Source organism: Colobus angolensis, unplaced genomic scaffold (genome assembly GCF_000951035.1).
Source record: "Colobus angolensis palliatus isolate OR3802 unplaced genomic scaffold, Cang.pa_1.0 Scaffold101, whole genome shotgun sequence".
Taxonomy (NCBI): domain Eukaryota; kingdom Metazoa; phylum Chordata; class Mammalia; order Primates; family Cercopithecidae; genus Colobus; species Colobus angolensis.
In genome coordinates this window covers 5,642,837-5,657,305 of record NW_012111031.1, presented here as the reverse complement: position 1 = coordinate 5,657,305, position 14,469 = coordinate 5,642,837, and the positions used below count along the sequence as shown (strand labels likewise).

Genomic DNA, 14,469 nt, shown 5'->3' with positions numbered 1-14,469 from the left:
TACCTGCATATCTAATAGGTGTCTCAACATTTGCATCTCCAGAGTGACTCTTGACCTGCCCCACAATATCTGCTATAGGCTTCCACATCTGAGGATGGCAACTCCATTCTTCCAATTTCTGAGGCCAAAATTGGGAGTCCTAATTGACTACTGTTTTTCTCTCAAACCTCCATCCAATCAGCAAATACGGTTGGCTTTACTTTCAAAAGATACAACCTGAATGTGACCACTTCTTGTCACTTCCACTCTGCCACTCAGGTCTAACCGCCTTCTTACATTGCTTGGGTTGTCACCTCCTCCCTGGCCTCCCTGTCTGCCCTAGATTCCAAACACAAATCTAGCGAGAAGAGCCTGTGAAAATGTGAGCCACCCTCTGCTCCAAGCCGTCCAATGGCCAGGAAATGGCAGACTTTTACAATGGCCGAAAGCCCTATGTGATTGCCTACTCCATGACCTCATCGGCCTCTCTTTCTGATTTTCGCACCCTTGTTCCCTCGCTGAAGTCACACAGCCTTCCCTGGTGTCCCTGCAGTATGCCACCCTGCTGCTACCTTAGGGCTTTTCTGCTCGCTGTGCACCTGGGGAGAGGCTCAGCCCTCAAGGATCCTGTGCCTTCCTCTGTTCTTTCCGTCAGCCCTGCACTCAGACGTCACCTTGGTTGCGAATTCTTCCCTGGTCACCCTGTTTAAAGATGCCACGCCTCTCCCGCACTTCCTAGTTCTTTTTTCTTCTTTATTTTTCTTTCTGGCACTTACCACCCTGTAACATGCCATGCATTTTACTTGTCATCTGTGCTTGTGTCACCCCACTGGAGGGTGAGTTCTGGAGAGCAGGAGTTCTTCGCCAGCGTTTGCTGGGTTCGCCCACTGCTTAGAACTATTGCTGGCGCATAGTAGGTACACAACAAGTATTCCTTGAATGACTATAGAGAAGAGGCTTTCACAAAACAGAAAAGCGTAATTGCCCACTTCAGCCTCCTAAACTATAGGCTTCCTTTGAAATTTCAAGTTCTTATTTTATCCAAAAGAGAACAAAGCTGAGTTAAACATTGCTCCAAACGGTATCTGGTTTCCAAGAAGGACATATAGATGAAATTGTAATTTAGGTTGCTGTGGACACATTAATACATATAAAATATTTATGACAACTATAGTATTTGTATTACATACAAGAAAATTACTATGGATTTGCAAATCGATTCATATAAAATTTATTTTCTTATGGGACATTAAATACAGTAGCTTTGAATTTTCTGAATTATATTTACTTAAAAATGTCACTGGCAATATCTTTGAGGGTTACTTTTTTTGGATAAAACTTGTGGCAATGATTCCTCCTTTGACTTCTTCAGCAATATGTTAAAACTGGCACGGAACCTTTGAATAGCTTTTGAATTTTTACCTCGTTTGAAATTAAACAGTTACTGATGTAATTAATACCATATGGTATAAATTTTGAATTCTGCATGATTTCTACTTCAAAATGATGCCTATTGCCTTCATTCTACTTTATGTTTAACACAAGTATTTGAAAAACCTGAGTAGTGGTTATCTTGCTTAGTGGAACTATAATTTACATCATGTAAAAAGGAGGATTCATTTCTTTATCTTGGAAGTCTTTAAAAATATACTGATACATTTCCATCCCAAATTAGAAAGTCTCTTAGAGGGACAATAATTTTATCTTTGCTAACTGAAGATCTTACATGGCCTCATGCCTAAGATTATTTACTACACATAGTATTAAAATTAAAAAAAGTTTGATATGCCACTAAAAGGCTTTTTTAAATAGGAGACATCTAATCAATCACATATGTGAACATGTTGCATATACTACAAAACCTCTAGATCCTCTTTACCTTTGCAAGGGGCGTGGGTAGTTTTGGCTTTCCTTATATTTTTATTTGTTATTTGTGACGTATATAATAAAAGAAAATCTAAGAAACTGAGGATTAACAGAATTAATAGACTGTTAACTGAAGTGTAATAGACTGTTTCACGGTATATTTGACTTCAAAAGCTTCCAGCAAAGATAAAATCCTGGAAAAAAAACTTTCTGGTTTGGTCATTTTTATATAAAAGGCTTTCTTTTTTCCAGCAACGAACATTTCTTTTATGGTTGAGAGTTTCAATATTTATGTAATTAGCAGCTCACAGCAGTGCCTTGTTTCATTCTTGAGTCTAATCCTGAAATGATGATAACATACCAGCAAAGCAGCAGCCATAGAGTCCACAGAGCCTTCTTCTCTGCCTTTTTTCTGTCTCCCTGTAGAGAGAAGTCCACTCTCTTCTCTGATCCCAGGGTAGTGTAAATTTGGGCATGCAGAAGGTCAATGTTCCTAAGCATCCTTGGGATTCATTTTCTTTGCATTTCCCAGATTACTCACCTTGTGGCAGTTGTCAGATCCCTTAACTAGTAACTAGTTTTCTTCGAATTATGGTACCACTGAGACTATCTGTGGACTGGCTGGTAAGAGACTGTTACCAGCTGCTCAGCTTTAGTCAGGCAACAAGATATTTGTTACACTTCAAATACTTAATCATGTGATTTAGCGAAGGGCCATTTGAGCTCTAAAGCCTCACAATGGAAAGTTTCTGAGACCTCTGCCCTCCCTCTCACACCCCAGAGAATCCCTAGTCTCCTGCCTTCCTCTCATGCTATCTGCATGACTGCTGCTAGCCTGCTCAGCCAGGAAGATGGTCCGCCACAGACCCCTGTTCGCTGCCCAGGGTCTCAGGACCCCTGTCCCGAGCAGAGTCCCAAGCAGTGTTGTACTTGCCAGGAAGCTCTTTGGGCTCTTCTGCATCCTTGGGGAACCGTGTCCCTGCAGTAATCTGTACTCACGTTTATTCCCACACTTCTCTCTAGAATTTAAGTCATGAGCTGTGTGTCTGTCTCCCTTTCTGTACTCGGAGAGTGTCAGAGGAGGCCTGGTGTCCTAGTTATATTTCATTTTTCAACTGTCATTTGTTGAACTCCAGACACTGCTAACTGCTTTGCGTGCATCATTTCACTTCTTCTTCCTAATGTTTACAAGGTGCAGATTGAACCGAACACATACAACTGGCACTGTGATGAGTGAGGGGATAGATACATTGATCATTGAATGGAGCTAGAGAGAACTGTTAGGTAAGTTGAGCACTAATTTAGTGGAAAGAGAAACCTTCAAACTAACTTACAGATGTTTCACAACTGGCACTGTGATGAGTGAGGGGATAGATACATTGATCATTGAATGGAGCTAGAGAGAACTGTTAGGTAAGTTGAGCACTAATTTAGTGGAAAGAGAAACCTTCAAACTAACTTACAGATGTTTCACTTATTGTACAGAAGTATGATTTATTTATTTGTGTCTCATGGAACCCAGTAATAGCTATCATAATAATGATAGTGGTTACTCTTAGAGTGCTTCACTCTGTGGCAGGCACTGCTGTAAGGGCTTTATATGTATCATCCCATTCAATCCTTTCACTAATTCAATGGAGCCAGGACTATTAATGTCCTCATATTACAGATGCAGAAATTGAGGCATAGAGAAATTAAATAATTACTTCCAAGTTCATGCAGCTAAGTGGTGGGACCAGAATTTGAACTCAAGCTGTCTGACCTGAGGACCTGGAACCAGGCTGGGTTTCCAGCAAGAAAGGACAGTGGCCATCTTGGGCTGGGTGGAAACATGACGCTGAAGACATGGGCTCTTTGTTCTGGAGAAAATATTAGGGACCTGGTCAGAGCTCACTTACTTTTAGTAATAAATATTCAATTCAATGAATATTTGTTAAGCTTTTACTGTACAACAATGAACAAAGATCCTGATCTTCATGGAGCTTACAGTCTAGGAGGAGAAAAGAGAAAATTCACATCTGTCTACATGACTAAATTGCATTGCTATATTAGAAGGTTATTTATGTGCTAAGATAAAAAGAAAATGTAGAACAGGGGAAGGAGGTTAAGATGGTCACGAAAGAAGTTTTAAGGAGGTGATCAGGGAGGACCTCTTGGTTCATATTGGAGAATTGTCGATCACATTTCTGTTGTTTGACCTGACTTCTTTGTTGATCTCTTAAGAGATGCAGGCTGAGATCTTTACTCACTCAAAACTTGTAAGGAACTGCTTAATATTTCTGCCCATTTAACCCTGGAAGCGTCGGGTTGTTTTGTCTGCAGAGACAGGGGTGAGTCAGCCCATGGGTTCTGCTTTATTGGCTGGGTAGCACTCCCTTACTGCAGGGTAGTTCTGAATGTGTGCCCCATGGGTGCTGAGTCATGGGGCTGGGTGGGGTGTCTAAAGGAGTGGGAAGTGAAGGTCAGACACCAAGGACGTTGCAGAGCTGAGACAGGAATTTCAGGATAGATAGAAAGATGTAGCTGAGATTCTTCTACAGAGACCCTTGCCTGCCTAGGTGAAGATAGGGATGGATTGTCCAAGGAGGGCAGATGACCCTAGATCCTACCTCTACCAAGGACTATCTCCACCAACACAGTGGTCCCAGGAAGAGCAGCAAGAGGGTGGAGATAACAGAGCAGCTCCCTCAGTACTGGGAAAACAGCAGGTTCCATGCACTTTTGTGGTGGGCCAGGGCTTTAGACGAATAAGTGACAGATTCACCTTTTAACCAGTTATTGAGACATCATGATGTGTGCTAAGACTCTGAAATCAGATTTCCACGATAACATGTTTATGGTGTCATTTGGTCTTCCTCTGTGGAACTGGTATGGATTTCGACTTTCAAGATGAGATCTTCTCTTCGGACCATAAAACAAGATGTTGCAAATGAGGTTCCCAGCTGTCCTGGTCTGTCAGCACGGCTGCTTGATGGTTCTCAGCATGGCTGCCCAATGGCTGTGGTGGCTGATAACTCAGGATGTTGTTGCTGGAGAGTGGGGAACTCGTCCAGATCCTCCTGAGACACCACTTTCCTTTTTCATACAAAAACAACACTGTCCTTCCAATCGTGCTGACTGCACACCAGATTCCATTGACTGTTTTTCTACCCTACCCTGCTTATTTTTATTCATCTGGCTACTTTATTTTAGGGATTTGCAAAGCTTATCTTGGCAGCGGTAACTCTTATTGTTTTATTTCTGGCTGTTCGGCTTTCATGTGAATGCTTCCATTAAGAGGTGGACGTGGGGAGGACATGGTTCTGGGGTTCCGGTTTGCTGCCTAGGTATGTTTGCACAGATAGAGCTGTGGCAGCCCAGCTCCACGCTGCAGAGCCAGACCCAGGCTGGGATTCCAGCAGGAAAGGACAATGCCCATCATGGGCTGGATGGAAGATATGTGGCACTAAAGACATGTGCTCTTCTTTCTGGAGAAAATATTAGGGACCTGGCCAGAGGTCACTTACTTTTAGTACAGAGCTATAGAATCTTTTTAATGCCTGGTGACCAGGCACCTGAAATGGGTCAGTCATTTTTTTGTTTGTTTTACAAGCTATACCCATATGAACAACTGATGTTGCCTGTATGCAGTTCTGTGAGGCAGAATCAGTAGATTCAAGACAGGACTTTGGTGTCACACAAAAGTGGATTAGTTCTTGGCTCTGCCACTGACTGACTCCGTGTCCTTGGGCAAGTTACCTAACCTCTCTGGTCTTTAGTGCCTGCATGTGATTAGGAATCATAACAGCACCTGCCTCACTAGGTTGTGATGAGGATTACATAAGGAAAAAAACCCACAAATTTTCTGTGATCATGGACAACTCAAAATATGCAAAACTCCATATTCCAAGTCAGATTCTTGTTGCTCTGATTGTATCAGAAACTAACTGAGGATTTCAGAGTAAGAATCTAACCTAGCAATGCTTAATTCCGGATTGGCTAAGATTTTCTTTCCCAGATTAGGTTATTTCTCAGGTACTAGCCTGGTATCCAAACCACACCCTTTCTGGGAACTACCTCTGCTCTTAGGACAGCAACATCTGTGGAGGCTTGGTTTAGGTAGAGAAAGCAGAAGTAGGTTGTGTCATCTGTTCACCTGGCTTTCCCATAGCACACTGGGAATCAGCTGGACATCTCAAGAATCCTCATGTCCAAGTTTCTGGCTACGAACCCCAGGCTTTCAGATGTTAAAAAAAACTCTCCAAATGATTGCAGTGTGCCAGCAAGGTTGAGAAACAATACACGCATATTTTGTTTAGGGAAATAGCTCATAAGCCGATTCACTAACACCTCTATACAAGCATATTGGTAATAGAATTAGAGCAATAAATAACAAAGACAAACACAAATTCTTTATCAGCATTTATGTCTAGCTTTTAAAAGCTTACTTATCTTTCTGTCACTCAGACCCTACCACCTTTCACAGCCCCTTGCCCATTTGCCCCCTCTTATTTGGTTGCTGTTGAAGACAAAGATACTAATTGCCTTTTTAACATTTTCCTGTTATCTATGGGTTCTTATTCTTTCTGTCTTTCCTGAGTGGGAGAACCTTCATTACTCACACTTTGATGTATCTGTCATTGTTAGTGGTGCTTCCGGCATGGCTCTGCCCTTTCAAAGGCAGAGTTAGGAATGCTCATATCTCTGTGAACCATGAACGGACTGCCCTCTCATGTCTTTAATTCAACTAAGTCCTAGATTCATTCCTTCTTTTCTCTCTTTTTCTCTCCCCTTTAAAGAGGGACCAGACGTTTTATTTCTTGGTTATCAGGACAGAAAAAATTTTGAACATGTACGTATATCTTTCACTCCCACTATTTGTAAAGGGATTATCTATTCTGGATTATCAGAGTCAAAACATCTTGATCCAGACTCACTTCCACTTCCCTTCTAGGTGTCTTCTCCATGGTGGGTTCTCAAAGACACAAGATGATTTCCATATCAGCCTAAGCAAAGCATCAAAAAGCAAACATGCCCATTTTTTTTTGCACCCTCTTCCTCTCTTCTGTTAACAAAGTTGATGATTAAATGATACTCAGAGAAAAAGCAAGTCATATATTTGGAAGCCTATTCATCAAAATAGTGTTTATGTAAGGTTAATACAATCAGCAATTCAAGCCAAGCTTCATGTTGTTACTTCTTGAGTTAAGCCCATCAGCCGACCTATTTTTTTCAGTACTTTCCTTTTTTATCCATGATTTTCATCACTTTCTTACCTTCCGGGCTATACGAAGACCATGTTGACTTTATTGCGGTTGAATTTTGGACACATAAAAGTGCAGTGAAGATTTAATTGCTGTATCTTCCTGATAATAAAGCTGGTCTTGCTTGGCATCATTCCATGGAGAAAGAGTGGTCTTGTGTGGGGAGCTCTGTCCATCTTTGGCGTTGGGCACATAAGTGACAGAAGCTTTCAGAGCCTTAGTTTTGTCATCTTTAAGTTGGTGGAGCTACTGCTGCTACATGCAGTGGTTTAAATGAGGTGCCAGATGTGAAGCTCCAATGTCGGGCATGCTTGAATTGGTCAATGCATGACAGACTTTGCCAACTGTCATTCATCTACCTTCTCCCAAATGCCTAGCTCTTTATTTGTACCATTTTTAAAGCGCAATTAGGGCATCCTGCCTTATGTTTCATTCTGGTTTGCCTCATCTTACTTTTCAAAATTTAAACTCCTTGAAAGTAGGCCTGAAGTGGTTTTCCAGTTTCGTAGATACTCCATCCTTAGTGTACATTGAGGATGCATACCTAATTCAGCACGGAGTGAATGAAACTAAACAAAGGAAAAAGGAAAGCTTTTGTTTTTCTGTTTTGTTTTAACTTGGGCAATGCTGATCTGGGGAACTGTTTTTGTATAGCCAGTGAAAGTGTCTAAGCTGTGTGTAGATTTTGTAATATAGTTTCATCCTTGTTAATGTAGAAATTGTAACACAAACCCAAGACAACAGGGGACCCATTGCATAGGTGAACTGTCACTAACTCAGTGGGCAGTTGGTCTGCCTGTTTGTCCAGCAATGTAGGCCTGGGCATGGCAGAAGCCCACTGTTACCTTATAACTTTATGAATGTGTAATGTGTAGCCTGGCTCCTTTCAGAAAGGAATCCTAAAAAAGTACATATAGAATAGCATAATTAAAAACAAGATTTAAAAGAGATCAGACACAACTTAAAATAATGGGAAAATGAAGGCTGTATCAGGTAAACCTCCTTTTCCTTTCAGCTAGCAGGACTGATCTCATCCTTTGAGAGGCTCTGACCAGCCCTTAGCACAGCGGCTTCTGGGATGCAGTCAGACAGCCAGGGAAGAAATTACTTGGAAGAAAAAATGCCAGAGTTTCCCCTCAAACCTGGAGATTATGGAGGAAAAGATAAGAAGAGGGGAGAGCAAATATAATCTGCATTGTAAATAGTAATGAAAATACCAGACCGATACGCTAATTAGTGCAGTATTCTAGCACATTTTTAGCAAATGGTTATTAGTGATGCCATTAGTACGTTTAGCCCAGAATTGAATATTAGCTGAATTTGTAAGTCATTTTGTAACTTACTTGTCTTACCATTACATTTTTCCCAAGTTTGAAAACAGAACACTTTTAAAATTCAGATTATATGATGGAATATATATTCTACAGTGAAATGTGAAATTTACTAACATAATATGCCAATATTTAATTACAGTATTGGTGGGTTTGTATTTTGTAACTTCTTGTGATATTTAACTGCTGCTAATAATTATGATGATGAAACAAAATTTCTTGGATTTTGAATATTTTTGACTTAAAATATTTGAATTCAGAATAAATTTGACTTATTCACATAAATCTTAGCTCTGAAAAGAATGTTAGAACTCATCTAGTTTTATATACTTCAATATAACCTATTCAGAAACAGAGGCCTAGAAAATTGAGCAACTTTCTCAAACATATCAGGTGGTTGTAGATTTAGAGCTAGTCTTCTGCTCTCAGGTTAGAGTGGTTTCTATTATTAATTTTATGCCTTGTTGTCCTTTAAAAGGTTCGTAGCTATGTGACAGTATTTCTACAAAAATACTGTTTTCTTCTTGCTGAAAGAAACATTCGTGACACTGAAATCACAGAAACACTCTCATTACCTAAAGTAGTTCTTGAAATATTCTACACGCACATATTCTATATCTTTTTCATTCAATTAGATAGTATAGTTCTAGCCATTCTCAGGAAAGGTAAAGTTTGGAATGTAAGCTGGACCCTTAGTGGAACTTCCTTGGAGTTGAACCTGAAGGAAACGATAACATACAAGTTTCCGGGGCAAATTTCCAGCCGTGTAGCACATCAAGATCACTACGGCTAGTAAAGTGTTTCAAAAAGAAAGAACACAAGTGACTTCTGGAATTCTTTTCTATTTAGATTCTAAACATTCGTGAAAGGAGGCTTGCTTCAATATTTTCCTTAATTTAACATGAGGAAATTCACAGTTTGCTCTGGCCTCTTAATTCTTTTTAAGTGAAACGAAATCCTTTTTTTTTTGTTTTTTTGAGATGGAGTCTCGCTCTGTCACCCAGGCTGGAGTGCAGTGGCCGGATCTCAGCTCACTGCAAGCTCCGCCTCCCGGGTTTACTCCATTCTCCTGCCTCAGCCTCCCGAGTAGCTGGGACTACAGGCGCCCGCCACCTCGCCCGGCTAGTTTTTTGTTTTTGTTTTTGTTTTTTTTGAGACGGAGTCTCGCTCTGTCACCCAGGCTGGAGTGCTGTGGCCAGATCTCAGGTCACTGCAAGCTCCGCCTCCCAGGTTCACGCCATTCTCCTGCCTCAGCCTCCCGGGTAGCTGGGACTACAGGCGCCGCCACCTCGCCCGGCTAGTTTTTTTTTTTTTTGTAGTTTTTAGTCGAGAGGGGTTTCACCGTGTTAGCCAGGATGGTCTCGATCTCCTGACCTCGTGATCCGCCCGTCTTGGCCTCCCAAAGTGCTGGGATTACAGGCTTGAGCCACCGTGCCCGGCCTTGTTTTTTATATATATATATATTTTTAGTAGAGACGGGGTTTCACTGTGTTATCCAGGATGGTCTCGATCTCCTGACCTAGTGATCCGCCCGTCTCGGCCTCCCAAAGTGCTGGGATTACAGGCTTGAGCCACCGCGCCCGGCGAAACGAAATTCTTTGTGCAGAGAAAGAATAAGAATGCTGATGGGCGAATGAGACAGAGGTATGTATACACACATACACACAATTACATATGTTATCATAATGTATATATATTACATATCACAATCAAATAAGCAATGCAGTGATATTTCTAAAGACACAGAAGTATCTACAGTGAGAAGTCTTCCTCCCATTCACTCCTGTCTGCCTAGCCAGAGATCCTTTCTCCAGAAACAACCACTTTAAACAGTTTCTTGTGTAGCTTTCTGGACATAATCTACTTATATTTAAATAATTATGTAAATATTCATTAAAACCCACAAATACTATATGCACTGTCCTGCAACTGTTTTTTTTTTTTTTAAACATTTAGAATCTATTTTGAAGTTTGTTTTGTATCAGCACATATAGAGCTGCTTCATTCATTTTTGTGGCTGCATAGTATTAGTATTCCATTATGGAATAAAGTGTTTAATATTACATTCCATCACACAAAATAGAATTAATATTATATTAATATCGATTGATTTAATTTTAGCATATTTATGATGTTTGTTAATGGTATTTTAATACTTAACCAGTCCTGTATTTTATTTGCTTTCCGTCTTTTGCTCTTTGAAACCATACTGGCCGGGCGTGTTGGCTCACGCCTGTAATCCCAGCACTTTGGGAGGCCAAGGTGGGCAGATCACCTGAGGTCTGGGGTTTAAGACCAGCCTGGTCAACATGGTGAAACCCCATCTGTACTAAAAATACAAAAATTAGCTGGACGTGGTGGTGTATGCCTATAATCCCAGCTACTCAGGAGGCTGAGGCAGGAGAATTTCTTGAACTCAGAAGGCAGAGGCTGTAGTGAGCTGAGATCACACCACTGCATGCCAGCCTGGGTGACAGAATGAGACTCTGTCTCAAAAAAAAAAAAAAGAAAAAGAAAAAAGGAACCATGCTAAAAAAAAACAGGTCATTTGCATATGTATAAGAATATCTGTACATAAGAAAGACTGATAGGTTAAAGTGTATGTGCATTTGTAATATTTACAGATACTACCGAAAAATGTCCTTCGTTCACATCACCATGGCCTCAGTATTACAATTTGTTTATCAGATTTTTTTATATTCACCATTCTAATAGATGAAAAATACTATCCCATGTAGTTGTAAATTTGTGTCACTCTAATTTGAGTGTGGTTGATCCTTTTTTCATATGCTTAAGAGCCATTCGTATATCATTTTCTGTGAGCCATCTGTTCATATCTATTTTTCTTTTCTTGTTTACGATTTGTCTTATTTCTGTCAACTGTAGAAACTCTGTATATAAAAAATTTACCTATTGGGTTTATGAATTGTAGAACTTTCCATCCTCCCCCATTCCTTGATTGTCATAAATGTTTGTGGTGAAGATTTTGATTTAAAATGCCATACTTTTGTGTGTGTGTTGAATTTGGCACTCTCACTTTATACTATTCATACAAAGCCTTCCCCATTCTGAGATCATAAACACAACCCATGCTGTCCTGGTGCTGTTACGGCTTTTCACAGTAGATCTCTCATTCATCTAGACTTTATTGAGATAAAAGGTGCGAGATAGGTAGTCATCTTTTTTGTTGTTGCTGTTCATATTACATGGCTGTTCAGTTTTCTCAAACTACTGGCCTTGTGTCTTTTCCCTGTTGATTTGAAATGCCACCTTTATTACATACTTCAGTGGTCCCCAACCTCCGGTTTTGTGGAAGATAGTTTTTCCCCAGACCCGAGTGGGGGATGGTTTCAGGATAACTCAAGTGCATTACTTTATTGTGCACTTTATTTCTGTTATTACTACATTGTAATATATAATGAAATAATTATATAACTCACCATAATATAGAATCAGTGGCAGCCCTGACCTTGTTTTCCTGCTCTAGACGGTCCCATCTGAGGGGGATGGGAGATAGTGACAGATCATCAGGCATTAGATTCTAACAGGGAGCACGCAACCTAGGTGTCTTGCATGCACAGGTCACAGTAGGGTTCGTGCTCCTATGAAAATCAGTGCCCGAGATGATCTGACAGGAGGCGGACCTCAGGTGGTAATGTGAGCAGTGGGGAGTGGCTGTAAATACATACGAAGTTTCACTTGCCAGCCTGATGCTCACCTTCTGCTGTGCAGACCTCTACCAGTCAGGTCCATGGCCTTGATTTCCATATGTATATCTCTTGACCGATTTCCCATCTTAGTAATTCATGCCATTGACCTTCCCATCTATCCACCACATTGCTTGATGATGCGTTTTTAATATCCAGGCGAGCTCATCCTCTCAGGGCTCTTCTTTGTTGAGAAATACTTTACTATTTTCACATTATTTTACCGTGAGATCTTTAGAATCAACTTGTGTAATAACCCCAACAAATTTTTTTAAATTCTGGAAGTATTTTTTTGTTTAAATTGGAAGTGCCTTAAATTATACAGATATAATTGAGATAATTGTCATCACCTTTTAAAATTTTGCCTTAGTAGCATTTTAAAGTTTTTGTCATATAAATTTTGCATATTCCTTAAGATTTGCTGGGGATTTTGCCCTTTTGCTATTATCATAAATTATATGTGTTCTTTTGTGTCATTTTGCTGGTGTGTGTAAAATATAGAAAATATCCCTTAATAAGGTTGTTTAAAAATAAATACTGTATTCTACCAAATGCCTTTTACATATCCTTGAAGATGATCATGTACTATTTTACTTTGGTCTGTTTATAAGGTGAATTGTTTTGATAGTATAAGATCTTTGTATTCACTATGCTCCCATAAAAAAGGATGATTTCATGTCCTTTGCAGGGACATGGATGAAGCTGGAAACCATCCTTCTCAAAATCATTCCTTAAAAGTTTGTTAGAATTGTCCCTCTGAAGCTAACTAGTCCTGATTTTGCTTATTTGTGTATTTATTTATTGGAGGGAAGGTGGCTCTTTAACATCTATTTAATCTCTGATACTGACATATTTACATTTTCTGTGTTTTCTTTGGCTAAAGTATGGTTCCTTAAGTATATGTTACATATTTACTGATAATCTTCAGTTACTGTTTGAGTCCCTCCTGATACAGGGTGAGGTTATCTACTATTGTTGAGTTGTTTTCAAACGTGGTGGTTCTTTCCTTATATTCTATGTTTTATGGAATTTGACAGTCATGTCTCCCATTCATTTTGATATTAAGATATTAAAGACTATTTAGATATTAAGATATTAAGGACTATTGCATAATTTAATCATTGGGATGATAATACTGTAGGCCATACTGTATGGTTACACTGTTCTGAGGACTATGATTGCTTTCTTTGGTACATTTGCCCAGTGGTGTCCAGTTTTACTGCTGATTGTGCTTCATAGAATCAGTTCTTAATAGACACAATTTATCTCAGTCTTACATATTATAAGCTCTCAGTAATTCTAGTGAATGAAATACTTGGTTATTGTCTGTTATGTGTTCATTTGTAAAGGATGTAAAAGACATGTTCTTACAAAAATTAGCCAGGCGTGGTGGTGCATGCCTGTAGTCCTAGCTACTCGGGAGGCTGAGGTGGGAAGATCACCTGAGCCCAGGAGGTTGAGATTGCAGTGAGCTGAAATCGTGCTACTGCCGTCCGGTACAGGCAACCAAGTGAGATCCTGTCTCAAAAAAAAAAAAAAAGCAAACTTGAATTAATAATTTTGGTAAATATATATGTATTCAGATATGTTAAAGGATAGCATTTTACATACTTATCTGGTAGAATGAGTTGGAAATAAAATAATTTTTAGATACGGTAAAAAGTTCTTTAGAGAGCTAAAAAGTTTTAGTGGTATTTTTGCTTTTCCAAATTCCACATGTTCCAGAATTTGGCAAGGAAATAGAAAAAGGAAATAGAAATCACAATGCTGTAGTAACAGAGGTGCAAAAAAAATGATAATGTTGGTTAAAATGTATAATGTTAAGGAAAACAGTGTTTGTGGTTAATAAAAGTATATTGATTTTGTTCAAATTTTATTGAGAAAATATGCTCTCCTTTTCTTATAGATTTATCTAAAAACAGACTGGTTGAAGTTCCAATGGAATTGTGCCATTTTGTATCACTGGAAATTCTTAATCTGTATCACAACTGTATCAGAGTCATTCCTGAAGCCATCGTTAATCTCCAGATGCTGACTTACCTGAACTTGAGGTAGGTTAAACATAAAAGTTGTAATCAAATTCAATGAAAGAAATAAAAAACTTATGCTTTCATTTCTATCCATTTTTTTCTCTCTTTGCAATTCTTGATTTTTCTTTGATGTAGATCCCACAAAGATGTTTTAAGTAATAACTTTTCTAATAAATTTGTAATGTTAATACTGCTGTTGGTGCAAGACTTCCCTGAATGTCAATATGACAAGGTTTTTTTTTTAAAAAAAGATTTATACCATTTATTCTCTTTGTCTACTTGGTATTTGTAAGGTTGTAATTATGTTGTCTTC

General features: G+C 39.3%; 1 protein-coding gene across 2 annotated transcripts in view; it reads left to right on the top strand.

Moving 5' to 3' along the window:
• LRCH1 (leucine-rich repeats and calponin homology (CH) domain containing 1) overlaps positions 1 to 14,469 on the top strand; it is a 195,991-nt gene that overhangs the window by 86,925 nt on the left and 94,597 nt on the right. For both annotated transcript variants that reach the window (XM_011939811.1, XM_011939802.1), the window contains exon 2: positions 14,033 to 14,177. In XM_011939811.1, coding sequence (XP_011795201.1) covers positions 14,065 to 14,177 — 113 coding nt within the window. In that variant the 5' untranslated portion in view covers positions 14,033 to 14,064. The remainder of the gene's footprint in view (positions 1 to 14,032; positions 14,178 to 14,469) is intronic.